Source organism: Mesocricetus auratus, unplaced genomic scaffold (assembly GCF_017639785.1).
Source record: "Mesocricetus auratus isolate SY011 unplaced genomic scaffold, BCM_Maur_2.0 Super-Scaffold_15014, whole genome shotgun sequence".
NCBI classification, from domain to species: domain Eukaryota; kingdom Metazoa; phylum Chordata; class Mammalia; order Rodentia; family Cricetidae; genus Mesocricetus; species Mesocricetus auratus.
The window spans coordinates 40,595,217-40,619,740 of NW_024429186.1; the positions used below are offsets into that span (position 1 = coordinate 40,595,217).

A 24,524-nucleotide genomic window follows, 5' to 3' on the forward strand; every position below is an offset into this window, starting at 1 on the left:
GATGCTGTAGGTTGCCTAGGGATTTCAATCATACAGTTTGCTCCCAGTCCCACCCCATCCCCCGCCCCCAGGAGCACATGGTGAAAAGCAGATTTTAGTGTGTGGCATGTATAGCTCCCAGTGAGGATTCTGGAGGAAACAAAAACACATTATACCTGGAGGGCCTCCAGAGCATGCTCCTTGGGTGGGAGGTCACCGCCCTTGGCAAGCCTCAGCTTTCTCTTCTAGGGCTCTTCTTTGGGGGGCATCTGGCACACTCTTCCTCCGCCTTCCCTCTGCCTACCTCTGGTGTTCTCCTTAAACTGACCCTGCTCCCAGCTCCCGAGGCTATGTGAGACAGAGCCCTCCCTCCCCATTGCAGTGGCATCTCCTACAGGCTTGCAAAGCTTCTTAACTGCTGCTGTGGAGCTGCCAGATGCCCATCTGAGCAACAGAGATGTTTATGCTTGCCCACATACATTAGAAAAAACAGAGATAGCCAAGTGGGTTTCCTGCCTGCCAGTGACACTGTGATCTATAGCTTTGCCTCCAATTATTTAGGACATAAAATGAGACTGGAAATACTTCTTTCCACTTCAGTATGTGTCCCAGCAGCTCTTTGTTTGTTTGTTTGTTTGTTTTTAACAAGGGGTAAATCTCTGTGATAAGAGAACAGTAACAACAACAGGAGAAAGACTATACGAGGAGAAGCAGCAGACTGAGTGACGTCTCATACCTGGCTGGTCACGTCACTCTTCTTTTGAAACAGCTCATCAATCCTAGACGCCATGTCTTCTAACAGCAGCATGTCTCCCCCCTCCAAAGTCAGCGGACTTTGTCTCAGCTCATCCAGTGCTTTAGATTTCACGGCAAGCTGATTTTCTATGTCCTAGACAAGACACACACGTAAAAGTAAGATACTACAGGACAGTTAATAAACAGTTTGCCCTTGTCAAGTAAGAATGCCAGTGCAGCATATATACAGAGCACCTGCAGCACTAGCATTTTAATCTTCGTCTACTTCTTAAGACAGAGCCTTTGTTGTGCAGCCCAGTTTCAAGTTCATGGTCCACCTGCCTCAGCCTCCTGAGTGCTGGGATTATAGGCGTGAGCCACCACACCCAGTCTCACAGGATGTTCTTAATTCAATTTTACATTCTGTATTTTAGGAGAGTCCAGGAAGGTTAGAAAGTAATGCAGGGAAGATCGCCTTTGCTAAACATCTCCCTGTGCTAGCTGTGTGGCCCGAGTCACCAAACCACAAGTCACCAAACCACAAGTCACCAAACCACAAGTCCCCCGTTTCTCAGCATCCAGAGCCACTCTTGGCTTGAGTTTAAGGCAACCACAAGCCGGGAGGCACTTTCACACCGTCAAGCAGCATCTAGGAGTATGGTGACTGGCTCTTCAGGTGTTTAACAGCTTGCCTGGCTTTTGTGCCTGCATCCATTAAGTCACTCATAAAGCCACCCCAACTGGCTCTGTTCTTTACAGTCATGGTCCCAGAAGCCTGTAAAGTTCTCTACAAAATAATAATAATAATAATGATAATGATAATGATAGAACACAGACCCAGCAGTGTCAACCAGCTGAAGGGGACCTGCAGCCGCTGGGGATGATGGCACACGCCTGTAACCCCAGGACACACAACGCAGAGGCAGGAGGATTGCTACGAGCTTGAGGCTAGTCTGCCCTACACAGTGAGATTCTTTTCAACCAAGCAACTACCACCACCAATAACCACAAAAGTGTTTCTCAAGCTTGAGAGTGAGGCTGGACAGACAGAGCACAGAATGACAGAAACTCTGATCTATGTAGTCTTCTACATGACTGGACCCAAAGATGTAAGTGCACCATGGAGTTCTCACTGCCAAGAGACTGTGTGTCTCAGCTGTCTCTTTTCATGGTTTAGTTGCAAAAGTACTCAGCAAACCAAGAAGTACCTCTGAAGTTGGCTCAGAGTGCTACCCTGCTTACCCTCCCCCACTCCTGCCCAGAAGCCACACTTGAGGACACGTGTCCTTGAACACTAATCAGAAGCTAGTGTTTTTCTCTGTAAAGTGACACCTTGAAATGTGTTTGAAAATGTTGAACTGTTGGGTCCTTCAAATTTCTAATTATCATCCATAGAGATTTCTACAGGTACTTACCAGTAACTTGTATTTGCTGCACAGTGCGAGAACATTTTTTAAAAAGGACTATTTAGCAGGAAGCTGGAAGGAACTAACACTACACACACACACACACACACACACACACACACACACACTCACACACTCACAGCCCTACACCAGACCAAAAACGATAGTGTAAATAATAAACTTGGCAGTACTTACTAGCACATGAACCCTCCCCTACAAGGCCTCTGTTCTTGTTTCCTCCTTGGGAAAACATGGACTGGGCCCAGCGGTCCTGCAGTCTGCCCTTGCCACCCTGGGACCATCCGACACTTTTTAAGTATGGCGGCTCCCACCTCACCGGTACATTAATCATCTTAACTTTACATCCTGATTCTCAGCACAAAACATCAGGTGGAATGAAGAGGCTTGCTCATTACAGAGCTTCACCAGAAGCTAACTCCTGCTCGTCTGTGAGCAACAGTGTTAAACACCTTTTAAATATCACAATTCCCAAGGCTGGAGAGATGGCTCAGCTGTTAAGAGTGCCCGCTGCTCTTGCGAAGGACTCTAGTTCGATTCTCAGTACCCAGGGGTACTGAGTAACTCCAGCTCTAGCAGGCATAGGATGCCGCTGGCCTCCTTAGACACGAGCGTCCAAACACACACATGCACACATGCAATTAACAATCGGGAATAAATCTATGGAAGACTTGCTTAGGTTACACGTATTTGCAACTCCTTGCAGCTTCCTGCAGAGGGATGCTGAGCCCCAGGTGGATGCTAAAGAGGAGAGTGGGGGCGGGAAACAGGAAGTGGCCATCAGAAAGGACCTCCCACTTGCTGCTGTTTTTACTTTATGACCAGAGCTGTCAATCAATAACCTCAGAAGACCAGGACTTTGGCTCAACTTTTCCAGCCCCAGCAGTGTCTAGTGGGATGCTTTCACACAGCACAGGCAAAAGCAGCACTTGTGTCCTTTGCAGCCATGTGACAGGTGATGTGTGACTGGGGCATGACTAGCTATGGCTATGCTTAAAAGGATGGGTCCACACCTTGGAAGGATTCGAGGGCATTGTGACCCGGTCAATGGATAACACCTTTACACCCAAGTGTGACTTAGATACTGGCTCCAAGGGACAAGTGGTCCTCCTAGAACACTGTACACAGGTGGCAGAAAATTATCTTCTTCAGATGAAGTGCAGAATGAAGACTAAGCATAATGGAAACGTCGGAGTAATTTTGCCAATGCTGGGGCAAAATAATAATAATAATAATAAAAATGTAGATGGGAAAGCATGGAAGTCAAAATTCCCTGAAAATGTGTCCTTTCCTTAGAAGCGACATTCAAACCTCATAAAAGCAACAATGACCACGCATGGACCTTCTGCCTATGGCTAAAAAAGTACCACTTTGCAATTATTTAAAACCCATGGATTCTTGTCTAATTTATATGAGAACGTTAAGTCCAGTCGTGTACTATGTGTGTGGTGGCAATCCCATACTGCCTGGGTATGTTGTAGGCAACCCCTCTCTAGGTTTGTGTGAATAGAGTCTGGTACAGCGTTCCCTAACCATGTACCTCTCAGATACATCCCTGTTGCTAAGCAACACATCACTGAGTATGCAAGGGAGCTGGAGCACTCTCCAGAAACTACAGCATCTTTCCTCTTCCTCAGGACCGGTGTGGACACCGTGTAGCCCAGACACCCAGTGGGCAGGATGCTGCCCCTCCTCACCTGGCAGTCCAGGAGCAACTTTTCCATGGAGATGGCACTTTCAGGTTTCTGGAGTATCTTCAGCTTCTCCTCCTGTGCCTTCAACCAGCTGTTTAAATTCTGAATTTTATTTTCATTCTCGGTGATACTTTCCAGAAGTTGTTCCAAATGTTGTATCTATACGTGATGGATAACGATATTACAAAGGAAAAGTTCTTACTTTCATCCCTTGTCCTAAAAAGGTGTGACAGTTTGAGTGTGATGCCCCCCACAGGCTCTGGCATTTGAACACTTGGTCTCCAGTTGGTGGAGCGGTTTTGGGAGATTTAGATGGTATGGTCTTGCTGGAGGAAGTGTGTCCCTGGGAGTGGGCTTTGAGACTATACTCTACTTCCAGTTTGCTCTCTCTGCTTCTTGCTTGTTATTAAAAATGTGATCTCTCAAGCCAGGTAGTGGTGTTGCTTGCCTTTAATCCAAACACTCAGGAGGCAGAGGCAGGTGGATCTCTGTGAGTTTGAGATTTTAGATTTTTTAAAAATGTTCCCAATATTTTCCAAAGAAATTTTAAGTGATTCTGGCATCAGTAGTGTATGAATGTGGTAGCTTTAGGTTTTATTTTGCTAAAACATTTCCAACTTATTAACTATATGCCCCATAGTGTTTGTTTTGGTGTCTGAGGATTAAAATGGATAAATTTCCATCTTTATTTGTTGTAGAATATTTGTACAGCGTGTGAAAATGTATTGCTGTGATTGCTGTAATAAAAGCTAAATGGCCAATAGCTAGGCAGAAGGGATAGGGCTAGGTGGGACTTCAGGGGAGAGAGAGAGAAAGGAGTAGGAGAGGAGTCTAGGCATCAGAGAGATGCCAGGAGACACGGAAACAGGATGGGTGGTATGTGACTGAATGTAGATGAATAGAAATGGATTAATTTAAGTTATGAGTGGTTAAAAGCAAGCCTAAGCTAATGCCAAGCTTTCATAACTAATGATAAATATCCATGTCATTATTTGTGAGCTGGCAGTCCTAAGGAAAGGCCAGCTACATTTACCTATTAACCACAATTTCTTTTCTTTCTTTCCTTCTTCCTTTTCTTTTGTTTGTTTTTTGAGACAGGTTTCTCTGTTTAACAGTCCCAGCTGTCCTGGAACTCATTTTGTAGACCAGATTGGCCTCGAACTCACAGAGATCTACCTGCCTCTGCCTCCTGAATGCTGGGATTAAAGGTGTACAGCACCACCACCACCTGGCTTAACTAGACTTTCTAACTTTGAGAAATATCCTGTTCAAGTTGTCCATCCATTCATGTACTTGAAAATTTAAATAGGAATCTTAATTGAATAAATACACATGTGTGCTTCTTTTTAATACAGGAAAGAGATGGGATATTTGTTACTCTCGATACTAAATACCTTTTCCCATGAACAAGTTTTTTTCACATTTGCAATGGAAACCCGACACATGCATTTCTTTCTTCCTTTTTTCTTTTCTGTTCAGTCATCTCAAAGATGAAATTGCTTTGTCCTTTTAAACATGTTTCCACAGGAAATGCCAAAATCTCTGACCTTTCGGTAGCCTGACATATTCATTTTCACTTGCCCAACTTAATTTCCCCAAGGATCTCAACAGAATCGTCAGCATTCCTTTTAGCCCCTGCTGTGTGCCCCCACAGGAGATGCTAAGACACGGGTCTTCATGGGGCTGTAGCTGGGAAGGTGAGTAGACTTAATGAGTCAGCTTTCTGGATAGCTTTCAAGGGTTCCCAGCAAGGGGTGAGGGCGGAAATCAAGCCTCGGGGGAGGGGGTGTGGCTACAGGACACACCTTTCTACTCAGGGCTCCGTGCGTTCGGTGCCACTGGCGGTTCATCTCCCCCAGGTGCTCTGCAAACTCAGTCCTTTCATAGCGCTTGCTTTCCACATCGCAGGTGCTTAGCTGAAGCAGGGACTGGTTAACAAAGTCAACTATCCATTGCTTGTAGTCCATCTCCATTCTGAAGCCCTAAAACACACAGACAAGCAAAAGGAAACGCCAGTGTCAGCATGGAAGACCATCATACAAACGGCATGTTTCTCAAGGCTGGACTCTAGGGGGCGCTAAATGCCTACCATTAATCCCAATGTCAGGCGTGTCACTCTCCCCTCATCCCTCCTTCCACGGGGCGGGGTGGTTGCTTTATGTATAAGGAGACTCTTGAAGGGAATTACACATTCTTAGGCATAGCAACTCTCACTTCCCTTCGAACACACTGGAAACTCTGAGGGAGTGTCACCCAATAGTAGTTGCTGTCTGTACAGGGCTAGCAGGTTCTTGGTCTGACAAAGGGTCCTGTGAGAAGTTGTCTGAGTCATGTGAGATTCTGGGTCATATGAGGACTCAGGGAACAATATGATAGAAAACAGAAGATAAGGGTCTGTCACAAAACTTATAGCACCTACAGGGAAGCTGGCCAACTTAGGCAACTGTACTATCCCTTGGTGACAAAGTCCTCCTACGGCTGTACCATGACCTTAAATTCTGCCATAATCCTAAACCCACCCAGGGTAACTATACATCTATCAAGCCTGTTGTCTGTTGGGTTTTACTCAAGAAAGTTCAAGCTCTGCTAATGGAGACATCCGGAGGAACCAATGGAATGTGCTAGTAACTGTAGCTCACGCAGACCTTTTAAGGATGCTACCAGGCAGTCAAGTTAGGATGGGGTGGTAGATTGAAAACCCAAATCAGGCTGGACATGGTGGCACACACCTTTAATCCCAGAACTTGGGAGGTAGACGTAGACAGATCTCTAGGAGTTTGAGGCCAGCCTGGTCTACATAAGCAAGTTCCAGGCCACCCAGGAGTACATAGTCAGACCTGGCCTTGCAAAGAAAAGAAATCTGCTGCACTCATACTTAGTCATGAAGCCGTTTATCTTCTGCCTTTCAGACACTAGCTCCAGCACCCCGCCTGCTTTTTGAAGGTCACGTCCAGGCTGCCTAGCACACTACCTGGCACATAAGTCTGTGTCTTGTTATATGCCAGTGAAATCTACTCAAAATTCGTATCTAGTGTAGAAGGACATCAACTCTTCCTCCTCAAGGCCTTATTAATAACCACTGCAGTGAACACTGAGGTCTTTTTTTCCAGGTGAGAATCTCAGTCAAGACGGGGAGACAGTGGTAATAGCATAGGAGCTAGAGAGAGGGCCACGGAGACATCAAGTCTGGCATAGTCATCTAGTGGGGCAGGGAGAGCCATTGAAGTCCTATGTGGGCTGAGCCTAAGGTGACTCGGAGGATGTGTGTACAGCAGGCAGTGACATTTCAGACAGAAGGTGCAGTGGGCACCCAGCGTGTGGTGGGAGAGTGTCAGAAGCAGGCGAGGCACCCAAACTGGATTCGGTGTTGGTGGGGGTGGGGAGAGTGGTGAGGTTGGGAAGTCCATTAAGAACTTGGACTGTCGGCTTTAGAATAATTGCTGCCCACTTCTCTCCCTGCCTCCCTCCTATCGGCTTCTGTCCATCATGTCTCACGTGTCTTTCCCCTCTAAGTGATTTGCTTCCGTATTCAGTGGAGACGTCAGCCCCTGCTGTATAATTAATTACCTTGAGCTTCTGCAGAAGATTTTTGACTTGGGACGCAGAATGCTGCGAGAGCTCAGCGTCCTCACCTGCGGCCTGAGGCTCCATGGCGTTCATCCAGCAGATCATCTCTCGGATTGCATTGCGCGAAGGCAACTTCTCCATCTGAAGCTGCAAGGACAGAATGACTTCCGTTTAATTGCCTGCCGCTAACCAGATGAATCAGGGCCTCCATCACTAAAGATGATACCTGCCTTGATAAAAGGTCTTGCTACGTGATTATGCAGGTGAGCTACAAAAACAAACCCAGTATTAAAGCTTCAAATAAGTGACCCCCCCAACAATGATAAAGACCTCCATATAAGCCAACTCAGTGGCACAGAGATAACCAAGAAATTAAGTAATTAAGCCTGATTTCTCTCTTAAGAAAGATCTCATTGGAGGAGAATCTAGTAATTAAGATCTATATTCAGTGGTGTGTGTGTGTGTGTGTGTGTGTGTGGGTGGGTTAGTAGTGTCAAAGAAAATTATTGCGTTAGAAAGATAATTTTAAAAGAGTTGTGAGCTAACAAGTGCATGCTAGTTTAAATGCTGCATATTTAAACACTTACCTGGTGAAGTTTCTCTTGAATATCTGGAAGCTGAGTGATGAGTGTGGTCCATTTCTGTTCGAACTGTGCTAGAGAGGCTCTCAGTGTGGCCGTGTCCGACTCTTTCAGGTGGAGAAGCTGGTTCCCAGTACTCAGCACCGCGGACTTCAGGGAGGATTTCTCATCAACTTCCTTGGAAAATTCCTACAGCAAACAGTTCCTGAGATCAGATACTTTCAAAACTTAAGTACAGTCAGAATAACTGTCTGGACCATAAAACTAAAGATAGTAAATACACACACACACACAGACACACACACACACACACAGACACACACAGACACACACACACCCTTTGCCTACAGAAGGTCGGGTACTCCAGATATCACATATACACTGGAGAACAAAGCACATGGGATCTCTAGCTCCTTTTAACTTAGACGATTCATATTTTTTAAAATAGGCAAGTTCAGCCTGGAGAGATGACTCAGTAATTAAAAGTACTTGTTACTTTTACAGAGGACCCAGGTTCAGTTCCTGGTACCCACTTGGTGGGTAACAACCATCTGTAAATTCCAGTTCCAGGGGATTTGATGCCTTCTTCTGACCTCCAAGCTACCAGGCATACACACACATGTGGTGTACATCCATATATGCAGGGAAAACACTCATACACATGAAGTTAGATTAGCCATATTCAATGGCTAATTTTATAAGAAATTTGGAATCAATTTTCAAATAAAATATTTGATGTCTTTCCTATTATAGGTTCTTTCAAGAGTATTGAAAAAACCTATATTATAATATCAAAGTGAGTAGCCATAACTATAAAACAGAAGAGAGTAAAGGCTAAGGGAAAGTATTTCATATGCACCTAACAAACTAGTATAGATCCTATGCATAGTTTCTGTGCTAGGGGGTGGCACCTCAGTGCCCACACACTTGTTAGGTACATCAATGAACTACATCTCGGACTAGTAAGTTCATTTTGTTGTGAAAGAAAACTTTTTCCCCAGTCAAAATAATGAAACCAAAACTTGAGCAGAGAATTCTCACAAGAACTGAAAATCATGCATCTGTTAACTCCATGAAATAATAATCCTAGAAGGTGGCAGTTTGAGGGTTGGCTATATCTTTTACTATTAATAAAATATGGTGTGCCTGAGCGAACTTTACATATAAGCAGACAGCTCTAAGAACACACCTTGTCCACACACCTTATCCCTTGCCCACAAATGGGAGCAGAGATCATCACAGCACTCCCGATACTTTTTTCTTGATATTTATTCTGAAACAGTAGTGTGACCAGCAACTTACAAAAAAGCTGTCTATGTTGCTTCTGATCGTATCCAGGTCCTGAGACACGTTGAGGGATCGTTCTTTCCAGTAATTCAAAGTTTGTTGAGAAGATTCCAGCCACCTGGTCAGCTCATCCGAATCCCGGCTGTAACTAACGGGAGCAAACCGAGAATGGAAATTAGAAACTTGATCTGGGGATGACACACACTGGTGTGTGGGTGTGTGTCATTATTATTTTACTGTTTATTTCCCTGATCAGCACTATTATTCAGAAATCCATGGCATTTATAAGTACTCTATCATGTCTTAAACCATGCCCCAAGCTCAATGGTCTTAGCTCCATTAGGGATAATCAAGAAGAGGCATTTTAAAAGTACAAAACATTCTTATTACAGCTATACCAAAGTCTGCCCGTCTACCCTGAGGGAGATCAGCTTGGTCATCAGAGTTCTGCAGTTATGTGTTTACAATGAAAATAAAGTCAGCATTTGTAGATGGTACTCAACGGCACACTGTCATTGGCTACATACTGTTGTATCTTATATGATGGAAATAGCCAAACAGAACACCATCTTCCTTATAGCTTTTAAACTTGCTTAGCTCAGACAGCCTCTGAGAGGCAGGGATGAGACTGAGGTTTAAATGTTCTCTATGCTCTCCATTACCCTTTGATGAGTCAAGGTAATTCTGGGCAAACATACAACATACCACATCCTCCGAAGAAGTCAAAAGACTCAAAGAAGTCTGAGCTAAAGTCATTAAATGTTTTCAAACTTATTTTTCTTGTTTTTGAGACAGGGTTTCTCTGTGAAGCCCTGGCTGTCCTAGAACCTACTATGTAGACCAGGCTAGCCTCAAAACTTGGAGATCCGTCTGCCTCTGCCTCTTCAGAGCTGGCATTAAAGGCTTGTGATACCGCCACCCTGGCATTTTTAGACTTTTTAAATCTTTGGAAGTAGGTGAGAGGACAACATCCCAGTAAGAACATATCCTAGGAATTGGAGGGATGCAATTCCTTACACTTGCAGAAATGTGCAAATGCTCTCGGACATTGCTAGAATATTATCTCGAGGCTAGAGAACCAAGAACAGAGCTTAGCACAATTGGAGAGAACATGGTGCAATGTGGGGGACCACCAATCTCGAGGGCAGCCTACCTGAGGAGATGCTTAAGAAGGGTTTGTAGTCTGTGGAGCTCATGGTCAATCTTCTTGTTGAGAGACAACCACTGCTCTTCTAGCTTTGTGATCTGGCCCTCCAGCTCAGGGCAGCTCACAGATGCAGCCAGCTGTTTGCCTGAGCTCAAGGTCTGGCAGAGACGCACATGCTTTCCGTCAATGTTTCTTTTTATTTGCTACAAAAAGAAAAAAAAATCACAGAATGAATCATTTTAAATAAAATCTGCACATCTAGTCTCTCTCTCTTTTTCTTTTTAATAAGACCAGGTCTGATTATACAGTCCAAGCAAACCTGAAAATTTACTATGTAGCTCAAACTTGTAATGCTTCTGCCTCAGCCTTGTGAATACTGAGATTACAAGCTGGCTCCGAACACCTGGATGAAGGCTCCCTTCTGACTCTGCCTCCTCGGTAGCAGGACCATCGGCACGACCTACCATTCCAGGCTTGGCTTCACATGCAGATTTTTTTCTAACTTATGTCTTTAATACTATTGTTACTTTTTACATGCACGGGTGCTTTGTCTACCTATCTATCTGTGCTACACACACAAATGCCTGGTGCCAGAAGAAGGTATTGGATCCCCTGGAACTAGTGGTGCCCTGGAACCAGTGCCAGTGTGGGTGATGGGAATTGAACCCAGGTCATCAGCGCCAGTGCTCTTAACCACTGAGCCAACTCTCCAGGCAACACGAAGATTGTTTTGAAAATCAGGAAATCTTAGACATAAATTACATAAAGTATAGAAGTCAGGATATCCAATGCCTCTGTAAACACCAGGAGATGCACCAATTCAGTACATCCTGGTGTGCACAGCCCTCTTAAGAAGGGACCTGGCTTTGCGGTCCCTCCCTTGTCAGTCCACACCCAGCTGCTAAGCCTTGCAAAGTGAAACTTAGATGGGAGGGGGATAAACCTGAAGATAATTATCTATCACCCACAAGACACGAAGGCCAGGTGTAGATGCTCCTGAATATGAGGACTAAGAGGGAGAAAAGAACTCTTGAATAAATTAAAAAGGCACATTATTAATCCAACTTCACATGCACATAAAACAAAATCCTTCGAAACTGCAGATACACTGACCCCCTGAAGAGAGCTCGTCTAACTGCAATTATCTCCACTGCTTGGTTCAGCTAATGCCACTTACCTGGTGGCTGTTTAATCTTTAAAAGTAAATTATTATCAAAATAGAACTTTGGCTATTTTTCCAATTAAGCTTTCTTGAAAAATTACCATTTTTTTTCTTCTCATTCTCTTCTTACCACTCCCATCTACAATTCTATCCCTTCCCTGGCTGAACCTGTAGGCGAGGACAGAATGTCCAAAATCAATTACAAAATGCGTTGTCATTTTCTAAGCCTTATGTATTAGTTAATTTACCATTTACAGCACCTCTGAGAAGCTCTTTTTTTCTGTTTTTTATGTGTATATATACCACATATATGCATATCAGAAGTTAACACACAGTGCCAATTCCTTCAGAGAATGGAGATAAGGGCTCACCTTTACTAGGTTGGCCTTGAACATAATGATCTTCCTGTTTCCACCTCCAAATGCTAGGATTACTCAGCATGCACTACCCTGCCCAGTTTATGTGGCCCTAGACGTTAAACCCTGGGCGGGTTTCATGAATGGCAGGCAATGAACTCTACCAACTGAACCACATCCCTAGTGCCCTCTGAGGGCTTTGATGCCTTCATCCCAGAGAGGAAAGGGACTACATGCTGGCCAGAGGGAGATTTTTGATTCCAAGCAGCTTCTGAAGATGAATTTGTCCCATTTCAGAGGCTGCACAACTATCACCTATATTCCATGGCCCAGATTCCACCAACCAAAGGGACCACATTGGCTGGACACCCAAACCTCTGTGACTCCAAGGGACTATGAATGGCTAAAGTGAGGTGCACTTTGAGGGATACAGTATACTTCTGGATGAAGAGTTTGTTCAGAAGGCTTAGAATAATTGCTTCTTTGAAAAAGGCGCTCATAGATGGTGGAGGAAATGCCCTTGTTGTGCACACATGAGGACCTGAGTTTGAACCCCAACTGACAATGTAAAAGTGGGAAAAGGCACCCGTAACCCCAGCACTGGGGCAGTGGAGAAAGGAAGATGCCTGAGGCTCACTGGTCAGCCAGCCTAGCTGAAATGGCCAGCTCTAGGACCAAAAAATAAGGGTCTGTTAGGTATGGTGGTATGCACATTTTAATTAAAATTTTACTTTATATATATATGAGTTATATATGCATGCATGCATGCATGTATGTATATATGTACGTATGTATGTATGTATGTATGTGCACCATGTATATATCTGGTACCCATAGAAGCCAGAAGAGGACATCAGATTTCTTGGAACTTGAGTTACAGGTGGTTGTGAGCTGGGAATCTAACTTGGGTCCACTGCAAGAGCAGCCCGTGCTTTTAACTGCTGAGCCACCTCTCCAGTCCTAAGTCATGCACACCTTTAATGCCAGAATTCAGGAGGCAGAGGCAGGTGGATTTCTGAAGCCATCTGGATGTGCATAGTGAGTTCCAGGTTAGCCAGAGCTACATAGTGAGACCCTGTCTCAAAAACAAAACAAACAAAAAACCCACCACCACCACCAAAACAAAAAACAACAATAACAAACCGTTATGGAAGACAACAGAGGAAGCAGACCTCGACACAGATACATATGGGTGTACACTTTTGTACATACATGCATATCACACACACACACACACACACACACACAAAAGTAGAAGATTTCAAATTCACTAGAATACTACTCACATTTTAGAGGAACAATCAGGTACACATTACATTGGCTTGCGTTAGGTCATTTCCTTTTTTGTTGTTTTGCTTTTTTGAGACAAACATGCAACTCTGTAGTCAAAGCTGACATCAAGCTTAGAGACCTTCCTGCCTCAGCCTCCTGATTAATGGGTTTATAGACAGGCTAGATTGTTTCTTGCTACTGTGGTTTAATTTTCAACTGTATTCATCTAGGTGTTTGGATGGTACATTCTGTACCCCTTATGTTCCACGAAACCCCAAAGGATCCAGCTTTATCTAACTGTGGATCTAGAACAAATACAAACACAGTGTCCCAACCCCAGGACAAGGTCATTGCCTCACACTGTCCCCTTTTGTTTTGAGATCTCACTGTGAATCCCAGGTCCTCTTGTTTCAATCTCTGGAATGCTGGATTACACGTGTGTAATCCTGTAATTGCATGTGCACACGCACAAAGCTAGCCTGAAGACTTTCTATAACACTGGAGGCAGGTAACAACAGATCTTCTGTGCCTCCTGGGCTGTATACAATAAGAATTACACTGTAAATATATTTAGAAGCTCTTTCTATTCTCATCTTATTTCTATACTAATAAATAATGAATAAGTGACTGTGAGCATTCAGCCATAGATGGGACATTTCTACTCCCTTCCCATTCCAAGGCTCAGAGAACACTGTGGAGGAGGGTCAGGAAGAACGTAAGAGAATGGAAGATGTGGATGAGTTCTATGAAATGCTGTCCTCTGACATACTGCAACTACTGCACACATGAATTCACAGCCACAATGATTACCTGCATAAGACCTGCCCAGGATCCAGCCAGTTAAAAATTATAGCATGGGGCTGTAGAGAGGCTTGGTGGTTAAGGGTGGGTACTGCTTTTACAGTGCCAGAGATCAGTTCCTATGGCACCCATAATGGAGAGATTAAAACTGCCTATAAATTCAGATCCAGGAGATATGATGCCCTCTTTTGGACCCTACAGGCACTGCATTCACATGCAAACACATACACACACACACACATGCAAACACACACATACACACACACACACACACACACAGTAAAAATAAAATCTAAAGTATTTTTTTCAGCATGGAGCTGGGAGGGGCTTCCAAGGTCCTTCCCCTGACCATGGTGCTATTTGCCAGTATGTGGCCACTGGAGGAAGGAGGGTTACTTTTTAGGGTATCATTCATGGGCAAGATGCCCCCATATCTATGTGGACTAACTGGTCTCAGTGGGTTATTTAAAAAAATAAATCAAAGAAGTTGGAAGGGAGATATATTAGGGATTGGTGAGAGCTGGAAGAAGGCAATGGGAGATGGAAATTATTAAGATAAATTGTATGCACCTATAAAACTTTCAAATAACAAAGAAGAAGCTAGGATTTATAAACAAGGTCACACATGGCTAATGAATAGAGCCAGAATCCAAGCCAAAGTCTTAACCCCAATCCAGACCTATGCTTATGCTGAAGATTCCACATCCTCCTGGATACAGCTACCGGGGTGGTGTGATAAATAACATTGAGTTCAAGTCAACCATTCAGCATTGAAACCCAGCAGCCTTGTCTGCATGGTGCGTTGGACCAAAAAGTATGCTACCTGGTAAAATGAAATCCTTTCGAGCAATCTTTCTTCCGTTTCCTCCACCAAACTCACAGAGGGCAACGAAGAGATAAGAACTTCCAAGTCCTTCTCAAGAGACGCATAGTTGTCATCAAACTCTTCCCATTTCTAGACAATAGACAACAGGAATCAGCTCCAGGGAATGACAATCATAAAGCCAAAAACAAGTGTTGAGACCTGAAGACACTGAAACATGGGTCCTATGTAGACTCCAGGTGCACCTGAGAGGTGACATGGTATCAGAAAGAACTCTGTCAACGGTGGGACACAATTGTACTGTTTTTGAAAAAAACAATTTAAAAAAATCCCACTGATATAGTATGTGTTTATTTGCTTGCAGTGCTGGGGATCAAATCTAGGGTCCCACAAGTGGGCAAGGCTTATACCACTGAGGCAGGCCTCCTGCCTGGCACTAGAGCTTCATGCTAGCATTGTGAAACTGGGCAATGGGGTGTAAAGTCCTAACCATGGAAGGGAGACTTGTTCTTGCTGGGAGAGGCAGGGTGCTAACTTCAGAAAGCCTTTTTGCAGTGGAAGCTTCCATCAGGTTGTTTTGCCTCTCTGATGCAACCCCCAAATCTACTGAACTACCTGACACCTATCTGACAGCCTGCCTGAGCTCATGGGATTTGGCAGCTGGGGGCGGGGCTTGCTTCCCCACCTCCATGACTATTTTTTTACCCTTAGTGCTGCCTGGTCCTAACTCAGTGGTGCTCAGAATATGTTGTCCTATCTTCCCGTATTTCCATGGTAGCCCCCCTGGCTAGGGTTCCTAAGCACTAAATAATTGAGTAATGACATTAAACAGTGTCTCTTAGAAAAACCACCTCAGAAATTCTCCTTGCTATTCAATGAGCAGCCACTTGTCGTACGGGGCACTCACTGGGTCCATGAAACTGTTTAAAAACCACCATTACTTTAAAATCAATTCGACAGCATAACTAGAAAATAAACACTGTCACCAGGAAATAATGCTGTATTTGTAGCATTATAAAGTTGAACATTTCCTTTTAAAATTTTCCTTTATGGGCTAACATCTGCTATAAATGGTTCCGTGAGTTACAGTGAAAGCTTCAAGCCGAAAGGGACTCTATATATACATGGCTGATTCTTCTTTAAACCGAGGCAGAATTAGCACAGTTTGCGCATTTATGCTAATAAAAAACCATGTGCCACTAGACTGTGAACTGTGGACTGCTTCATCCAAACCATCTCACCCACGGCTGTCACATGCTTTCAATGCTACCCGTTCACAGGTAGGAAGAGCGCATCAACGCATGAGGAGTCCCAGCAGACCCTGAATGAAGCAGGGAGGAGTCACAGCTGGACCAGGGTCCGCCTTCCTCACTGGTGTGTCCCCATCCACTGATGCCCGACACCTGCAGTGGGCGGAGCCCAGGAAGCCCAGCTCAGACAGAGGTCCCGTGTCAGATTACCTCCAGCAAGCTCTGAAGCTGAGAGCCCTTCAGGCAGGCCTCTTCCTCCAAGGCTTTCACTGCTGCCACTTGTTCAGCCCCAAATACCTCTCCCTTTTGTAATGAACGTGGAAACATTTTTGCTGAATAGGTTTGAATCAACAACATGTCAGCAACCAGCTTCCGGAAAAATCCCTGCAATATCCAAAAGGTTTCTAATATTTACTGGTGAACTGGGAAAATTATGAAAGCCAAGTCATTTTCACTTTTTACCCAAGTTCCTCTGGCCAGCCTTCTTCCTGTACTGGGCGGTGAACCCAAGGCCTCACTCTCTGTAAAGGCTCTACGGCTCCCCCCCCCCCCTTTTACTTTTGTTTGCTTGTTTTTTTGTTTTTGTTTTTTGAGAAAGGGTTTCTTTGTGTAGCTTTGGCTGGCCTGGAACTCACAGGGATCCGCCTGCCTCTGCCTCTGCCTTCCAGTGCTGGGATTAAAGACTTGCACTACCACTGCCTGGCCCCTTGCCGACACTTTTACAAACCTTTTATGTATTTGTCCACTTCTAAGGGTAGGAAAAGGGATTATCATAAGGCAGGCGGATCTCTGTGAGTTCGAGGCTGGGCTGGACTGACAGCCTTGAAAACAATACAGAGAAACCCTGTCTCGTAAAAACCAAAAATAAATAAATAAATAAATAAATAAATAAAAGTGTCAACAAGGGGCCCAGCGCACACTGGCATGTCCAACCTTTGACCATGGGCCACACAAGGTAGAAGACAGTTCTCAAACACAGCCCAACACAAAATCCTAAGCTCATTTAAAATATATGACCTTGGGGAAAGGAGGTTGATTCTATTACCTGGTTCTTCAGTACAAACTTTGCTGATGATAATGAGATCACAATGTCAAAAGGTTGGACACCGCTGTGAGGGTATTTTCCCCTCTTCCTCTGACCCATTGTGCAGTATTCACCTTCTAAATTTTCTTAGACTAAGGTTTAGACCAAACCTTACCAAAGGTCTTAGCTGAAATAGGGACCATGTGCATTCTCTCTCTCTCTCTCTCTCTCTCTCTCTCTCTCTCTCTCTCTCTCTCTCTCTCTCTCTCTCTCTCTCTCTCTCTCTCTCTCTCTGTGTGTGTGTATGTGTGTCTCTCTGTCTGTCTCTGTCTGTCTCTCTGTCTCTCTCTCTCTCTCTCTCTCTCTGTGTGTGTGTGTTTTAAGACAGGATCTTATAATGTAGTCCTCCTTGAATTTGCTACATAGGTCAAGCTGGCTTTGAATTTGCAGTGACCTACCTGCCTCTACCCACTGAGTGTCGGGGTTAAAAGTCTGTACAGCCATGCTAGGCTGATCAAGAGAATTTTGTAGAATGAAATGAATGGAGAATGAGAGGACTGATTAAAGCATTAGATTATAAATGATTGCAGTTTTCAGGGAGGCCTTTCCTAACCTATGTCAGTTCCTCCTATTAGATAGCCTCAGACGATGAACATACTTTTAATTGTAGACTTGCTCAAAGACTCGTTGATAAAATGTCTGCCTTCTCAGTCAATCAAAAGCTCCACACAGGTGAGAAGATGCTGAAGGAGCTTGTGAGCAGAATGCTGTGTGCTCCAGGAACAACTGGAGGCTCAGGCCACCAGAGACGCTCAGGTCACCAAAGAGGCACTTACCTTGTGATCTTGTAATTGAGCCTGCAAAGCAACTTTACTCTTGACAAGTTGTAAAGGGCCAGTTGCAAGCTTTTCTTTTCCAATATTGACTAGCTCTGCCATGCCTTGAAGCAAGGCGTCCTGCTGGCTCTTGGAGAGGAGCGGGCTGCTGAGTTCTAAGTATTTGGCTCTCAGGATTCCCCACATACTGTCAAGAACATCCTGAAAGGGAGGGAGCAGATGTGCACAAGCATTTCAGTCAGCCGGGGAACTCAGTCAGACAAAGAACACAGCAAAACACTCGGTGGAAGACCCAAGCCCTGTCCTGGACACAGACGTCCATAGAGCTCAATGATGCTCTCCGCCCCCACACACCTCTAACTTGTAAACATCTTGGAGTAAAACATGAGGGAAGCGGAGCCTCTCTCCTTCGTTTCTCAGTTTGGCGACTTGCCTCTCGGAGTTCTGCAGCTCCGCTGTGTGCACATCCGCTTTCTAAGTGAGAAACCAGACGAGAGAGGAAAAACCCTTAATACCACGGGAAGCACGAAGAGCGGTTAAAACGGAATCAAACGCTGATGTGCCGTGGGAATGTCATGAAGGGGGGAAATGAAAGCCCTGCCATGACACACCCCCTCCCACCGACGTGCAGGTCTCCTTGTCCATCTCCCTGGAAGTGCCGGAGTTGAATTGGTTCCCAATGCATTCTATGCACATACCAAACAAGGCATGCATGTCTACTGGGGGATTTGTGTTCCCTGAACCTCAGGTGCATCCTATAGTACCCGTTCAAACTACTACATAACCAATTTCCAAAAAAAAATTAATTAGCCTGGGCCAGGGGTAGTAGTGCACACCTTTAATCCCAGCATTTGGGAGGCTGAGGCAGGTGGACCTCTAGGAAGTCAAGGCTAGCCTGGTCTAAATAGTAAGTTCCAGACCAGCCAGGGTTGTCACCACCGTCACCACCATCATCAATTATTAGCAGTAGTGGTGGCACATCATCAGGAGGCTAAGGGAGGAGAGTCTGCTGAATATAAGGCCAGCCAGGTAGAAGAGTGAGACCCTTCCCAAAAATCCCGAATGAAACTAAAAGAACAGAGCAACATCAACCACCATCCATTTCTGTGCTACTGGAGATGAAACCCAGAAGCCATGCAGGCTTGGCAAGTGTCTACCACGAGCTATACCCCAGCTCTCTGGCTCCCTTTCAACAGGGACATGGTATGCCATCTCATCCTAAGCGTGCTTGCAGCTTTAGTCACAGGCAACTGTTTAATTCGATGGGCTTCGGGCAATTTACAGCTTTTACGGCAAGCACTGCTGCCAGCTCCAGCCTCAAACAGTTCTGCTAGATCTATCATCATGCAAGGGTTCTTTCAATCAGTCTGCCTGTTTGGTCTCAAGATGTCCAGTCTGGCTTTAAACTCTCTGTATAGCTGAGGATGACCTTGAACTTCTGGCCCCCCTGCTTCCAGCTTCCTAGTGATGGCATTACAGGTAACTGTCATGTTTGGTTTATTCAGTACTGGGGATCAAATCCTGGGCTTCATGCAGTGATAGCCAGTGTTCTGCCAATGAAGCCACATCCCCAGCCTCTCATTTTACCTCTTCATGGAGAACACAAATCCAGATCTTAGAGATGCAACAGAACATAGTGGGTTCTCAATGTTAGCTCAATAACTGAAGGTAAACTTGCTGAATGGAAGAGTACTTGTGCTTAAAACCCTCACTGGCCCCTCAATGGAGGAGGTAAGGGCCTCACTGGCCTTTGACAACTGTAGACACTTAACTTTTGCTCACTGGCAGGTGAAAATGAACTCTATTCGTTTAAAACATTATGCTTCAGGAAGCCATGCGTGTGAAGATCAATATTAGTTGTCCTCATTAGAATGATCACTTCAACTTCACCGACACTTGCCAACGGGTGTGCTTTGGACAAGCAGCTGATGCCCAAGGCTCTCTGGCCTGAGGTCAGGCTCACCTGGACTCTTTTGAATGATTACCTGAAGCTGCTCATCAATACTCTGTCCACTTATTTCATTCAAGGACTGCTGTAAAGCCATTTTCTTCTTAACGAGCTGATTGTATAATCGCTTTATTTCATTCTGTGTATGAAAAAGGTACATGATCAATCATGTTTAGACCTTCCCTCCCTATTAATACTAATTGAAACATTCTGGAAATTTTCAACATATAGAAAGAGAGGCATCCACACAGTCCATCTTTGAGGTCAGTTGTCACTGACCCCCACCCTGTCCCTGGATCTCAGCTAGACCTCACTTCCCTTCCCTTCGGATTATTTTGAAGCAAATACCACACATCGAGTCATTTCATCAGTACTTCAGTGCTATGTTAAAGGAAAACACCCCATCTTTCTAAAAATAATACTCCCTGGGATCTATACTAGTTCCTTCAAGTGATTAATTATCCAGACAGGGTGCATACTTCTGTAATCGCTTATAATTTTTCTTTCTGGTGGGAAATCATTGAGGTCTTTGTGTCACAACAGTCTGTGGTGTTTATCACAGCAACAGAATGTAGGCCAGGACAGCATCTCTTTCATTTGGCTGGCTCCCCTGCTCTCTTTTTTGTCTCTTGGATGCCTATGTGTAAGAAAATATGAGCCACTTGTCCTGGGTTTGGCTGATTGCACCCCTGGGTGCTGACATTTTCTGTCCCCCTTATGTATATTTTACTTGGATTCTAGAAGCTTTCCTGGATTCAGGTTGGTTGGTTTGACCCTTTTGTGGGGTTTTGTATGTATGTGGTACATGTGCAACTGTATGCAGAAGCCAAGAAGGTATTTTCTTCCATCACTCTCCACATCATCATCATCACCATCATCATCACCGAGACAGGGTCTCCCCTTGAACCAGAAGCTCACTGTTGTCTAGGATGGCCACCCAGCTCCCAGGATTCACCTCTCTCTGCCCCCTGTACTGAGGTTGCAGGCATGTATGGCCATGCCTGACTTTTTCATGGCTGTTGGGGATTTGAACCCAGATCCTCTTGCTTTTATAACAAGCACTATTATCCATGAAGGTATCTTCCCAAGCCCTTAGGTTTGCTTTTTATGGGCCAGATTCCTTTGTTAAGTGTGTTTTGTTTCACTTCTTTTTCATTATGCAGTTTTAGCAGCTTTCTAACTCGTCTGCCTCAAGACCCCTCCCTTAACAATCCATCGAGGTTCTGGGCTTTCATGGAATTGTCAAAAATAGTAACCAATCTCTGGTCTAGAAAGTTAAATAAAACCACTCTCCACGGCACTCTCAAAGTGGCAAATGCAATACAAGAAAAGAAACATGTTAGATCATCTTAGACACCCACAGCTTTTGGGGGGGCTCATTTCAAGCAGTCTCCCCACCAAGAGCAAAGGCAGGCTCATTATCTCCCTCAGCACACCCTGTGAGAACTGATGGCAACTGAGGGTCCTGGCTGCACAGTCAGGGTCACACCTGATAGCTGCGGCTGTGGTCAAGGCCAGCCTTCAGGGAGGAGCTTCTCCAGGCAGCTTTTGCCTGGGTGCGCTCCAGGCTGACTTTCAGAGCACGGAAACATCCAGACAGCAAGGTGGTGTTCTTGCCGGGCCAAGTCACAGCTTTCAGAAGATCATCCGTCTTGTCGCCCAGAGCTAAATAAAGCTTCTTCAACTCGAGAGCCAGTTTCTGCAAGATGGAGAGGAAGGCAGACAGGCAGTGAGCTCTGGCCTGACCTACAGCTACAGAAAAACCAGACACAGGTGCGTTCGTTTGCGCTACCTCAAAGAGCGCCTGCTGGGCAGAGGCATCCTCTCTGAGCAGCCTAGGTCTCTGCAGCAGCTCCTCCACACTGCCCAGGCACCGGCTGAGGCTCAGAAAGAGTTCAAATAATCTTTTATCCAAATTGGCGTATGTTTCTTCTGTCATACTTTCCTAAGTCAAGAAAAATAAATTGTTAGGATTCCTTGACTTCCTGCACCCATGTTTTCCACATTTCCATCAGAGTGTGCAATTTGTATTACATTTTTAAAGAGAATTTGTTTTTATATATTAATTATGTGTGTGTGTGTGTGTGTGTGTGTGTGTGTGTGTGTCTGTGTGGGGGTATATGCATGGGAGTGCAGGTGTCCCTGGAAGAAGTTACAGGAGTAAGTCACCTGATAACGGTGGCTGAGAACTCAACGTCAGCCCTCTGAAAGAGCAGAACTCTTAAACACTGACCCATCTCTCCAGGCTTACTTTCTGAAAAACTTACCATAAATTGTTCTAACCAATGCTTGCTAGATGACTGACTAAATACTGTTTTATTAACTGGTGAACTAATCTACTTATCCTGTGAATTGTCCCGTAGAATAAATAAATAGAATGAAGATGTTTTTTAACATTGAGTTAAAGACGCTAAAGAATATGAGGCAACTGAGTATTGAATGGAATTAAAAGGTGGACCACCGGGCGAGGGTCCCCCTTAGCATGGTCATCCAGGTGAAGCTGCAAGTCTCCTCCTCCTGTTCCCTCCCTCCACATTTTTTGAGGCAGGGCCTTGCTATGTTCAAGCTGTGATTAGCTCAGGCCGATCTTGAACTTGCAAACCTCCTGCTTCTGACTCCCGAGTGCTGGGATAGCAGGCATGAACTACCTCACCTGCAGCTTGTCCTCATGTTAATGTAGAGACAGTGGGTTAATTAAACGTACCTAAGAGAAGGACACTTATAAGAGACAAGCTGGGGGGTTAGTTAGGAAGAGAAGGCCAAGTACCTTAAAGATAGAGATGGGTTGTGGAAAGCGGGGACTCAGAAGTGTCAGCTATGGGCTGACTGTGAACACTGAGGTCACTTAGATAACTGCACTTCCAAGGGGTGGCCCTGGGGCCGAGCTGCCATATACTAGTAGGTTGGAGAGTCACAGTTCCACTTTAGCATAAGCTAGCAGAACAATCTTTTTCTTTGCCTTGAGTTCCTGACTAGTTTAAAACTATTTGAGCTGTATGCCATGGCCCCTAAGTTATTAATTAGGTCGTTTAACTAGTCCACTTCCATTCAACCTCATGTGTGCTTCATTTCCTTCCTGCCTTGGCTGAAGAATACCTAACATCACCCGGCACACCACTCAGAATAAGCTCACTCAAGGTTGGAAACCTTGCCTATGTTCGTTTCCCATCCTTCCCATCCCAGGGCACTCTGCAGACATCACTAATCACATACACACACCCCTTGTTGATTGTAGGCTCAGATTCAGAGGTCTGTGCATACTGTTTTAGGTAGCCACTGCAAAATTCACCAGAGCTGGCAAAGGGCTGGGCATGGAGCTCAATGAGACAGCATTTGCCTAGAGCATGCGAAGTCCTGGATTCAATTCCCAGTACAACATGAATAACCACAGTTGGCAAGCAAGAGAAATCCCATTTCTAACTCCAAGACTATTGTGACTCTATTGTTTGTCCAGTGAAGGAAATTATGACCAATGTGCAATGATGACATCCTGTCTTTCTTTTTCCAGAATGTTACTGCAATGAGAAAAACTCACAGTATGTAATTTCTACCTGTGTCTGAAGGCTGTTTGCTTCTTGACGTAGATCTTCAAGCTGGGTGGTGTAAGTTTGTAGTTCGTCAGCAGTAGGGCATCTAAAGTTATACTCACTCACACTGGGCAGAGTGCTGGTATTTGTGACCACCTATTTTAAAAGAGAAACCTAATTAGTTATAGCATGAGCTGCTGCAAGAGCTAATGTAAATGGGATAAGAATGCCTCAGCATGCAGTCTTCCCAGGTACCCTCTCTACTGTACACTGTCACTATTTAAAAAATCCATTTAGATATTAAATGAGGGAGAAAACACAATTGTTAGTATTTAAGCATTTATACTGTCCTGCCTTTGGGGTTCTGACAGGATATGCCCTCAGCTGCAGCCACTAAGAGCACCACCTGTGCATATTCCCTATGTTCCCTCTTAAAAGGGCCCTGCCCATCTCCCATCCCTCTCTTTCTCCTTCTATCTGTTCCCCCCCTCTCTCTCTCTCTCTCTCTCTCTCTCTCTACCTCTCTACCTCTCTTTCCTCTTTCCCACTGCTCCTGTCCCCAGAGGCCTGTCTCCACCTCCCTTCTCCCCTTTTTACCGTCCTTTTCCCTTAGTAATAATAAAAAAAACCCTTTGCTTGAACTCTGTTGCATGGTGTCTGTCTCTCTCAAGCTGCTTAAAAAAAAAAACAAAAAATTAAAGGAACCAATAAAGCCACTAATTTATAGATTATGCAAATGTGTATGCATTTATTTATTGTTTTGGCAGTTTTAGGGATTGAACCCAGGGTCTTCTACATGCTAGGCATGTACTCAACTATTGAGTTAACATTCTCAATTTAATCTTTCAATTTAATAGAAGAGATATTCAAACCACAAACTTAGCCAGTTCCCCCCCTTTTTTTGAGACAGGGTTTCTCTGTGTTGTCCTGACTGTCTTTGAACTCACTCTGTAAACTGGGCTGGCCTCAAACTCAGAGATCCATCTGCCTCTGCCTCCAGAGTGCTGGAACTAAAGGTGTGAGCCATCACTTCCTGGCTACTTAGCCAGTTTTTAACTAGTCTATTTACTATATAGTAGTTCATTTACTAGTTGGCTCCTTGTACAGCCAA

At 44.7% G+C, this 24,524-nt stretch overlaps 1 protein-coding gene across 6 annotated transcripts in view; it reads right to left on the minus strand.

Moving 5' to 3' along the window:
- Positions 1–24,524, minus strand: part of Syne2 (spectrin repeat containing nuclear envelope protein 2) — a 293,751-nt gene that overhangs the window by 56,100 nt on the left and 213,127 nt on the right. For all 6 annotated transcript variants that reach the window (XM_040742909.1, XM_040742911.1, XM_040742910.1 and 3 more), the window contains exons 71-85: positions 23,438–23,569; positions 21,679–21,831; positions 21,376–21,585; positions 19,924–20,025; positions 18,293–18,412; positions 17,939–18,139; positions 16,289–16,462; positions 14,829–14,960; positions 10,421–10,617; positions 9,283–9,415; positions 7,987–8,169; positions 7,400–7,546; positions 5,638–5,814; positions 3,836–3,991; positions 716–868 (exon numbers count right to left, since the gene is read on the minus strand). In XM_040742909.1, the coding sequence (XP_040598843.1) occupies positions 716–868; positions 3,836–3,991; positions 5,638–5,814; positions 7,400–7,546; positions 7,987–8,169; positions 9,283–9,415; positions 10,421–10,617; positions 14,829–14,960; positions 16,289–16,462; positions 17,939–18,139; positions 18,293–18,412; positions 19,924–20,025; positions 21,376–21,585; positions 21,679–21,831; positions 23,438–23,569 (2,370 nt within the window). The remainder of the gene's footprint in view (positions 1–715; positions 869–3,835; positions 3,992–5,637; positions 5,815–7,399; positions 7,547–7,986; positions 8,170–9,282; positions 9,416–10,420; positions 10,618–14,828; positions 14,961–16,288; positions 16,463–17,938; positions 18,140–18,292; positions 18,413–19,923; positions 20,026–21,375; positions 21,586–21,678; positions 21,832–23,437; positions 23,570–24,524) is intronic.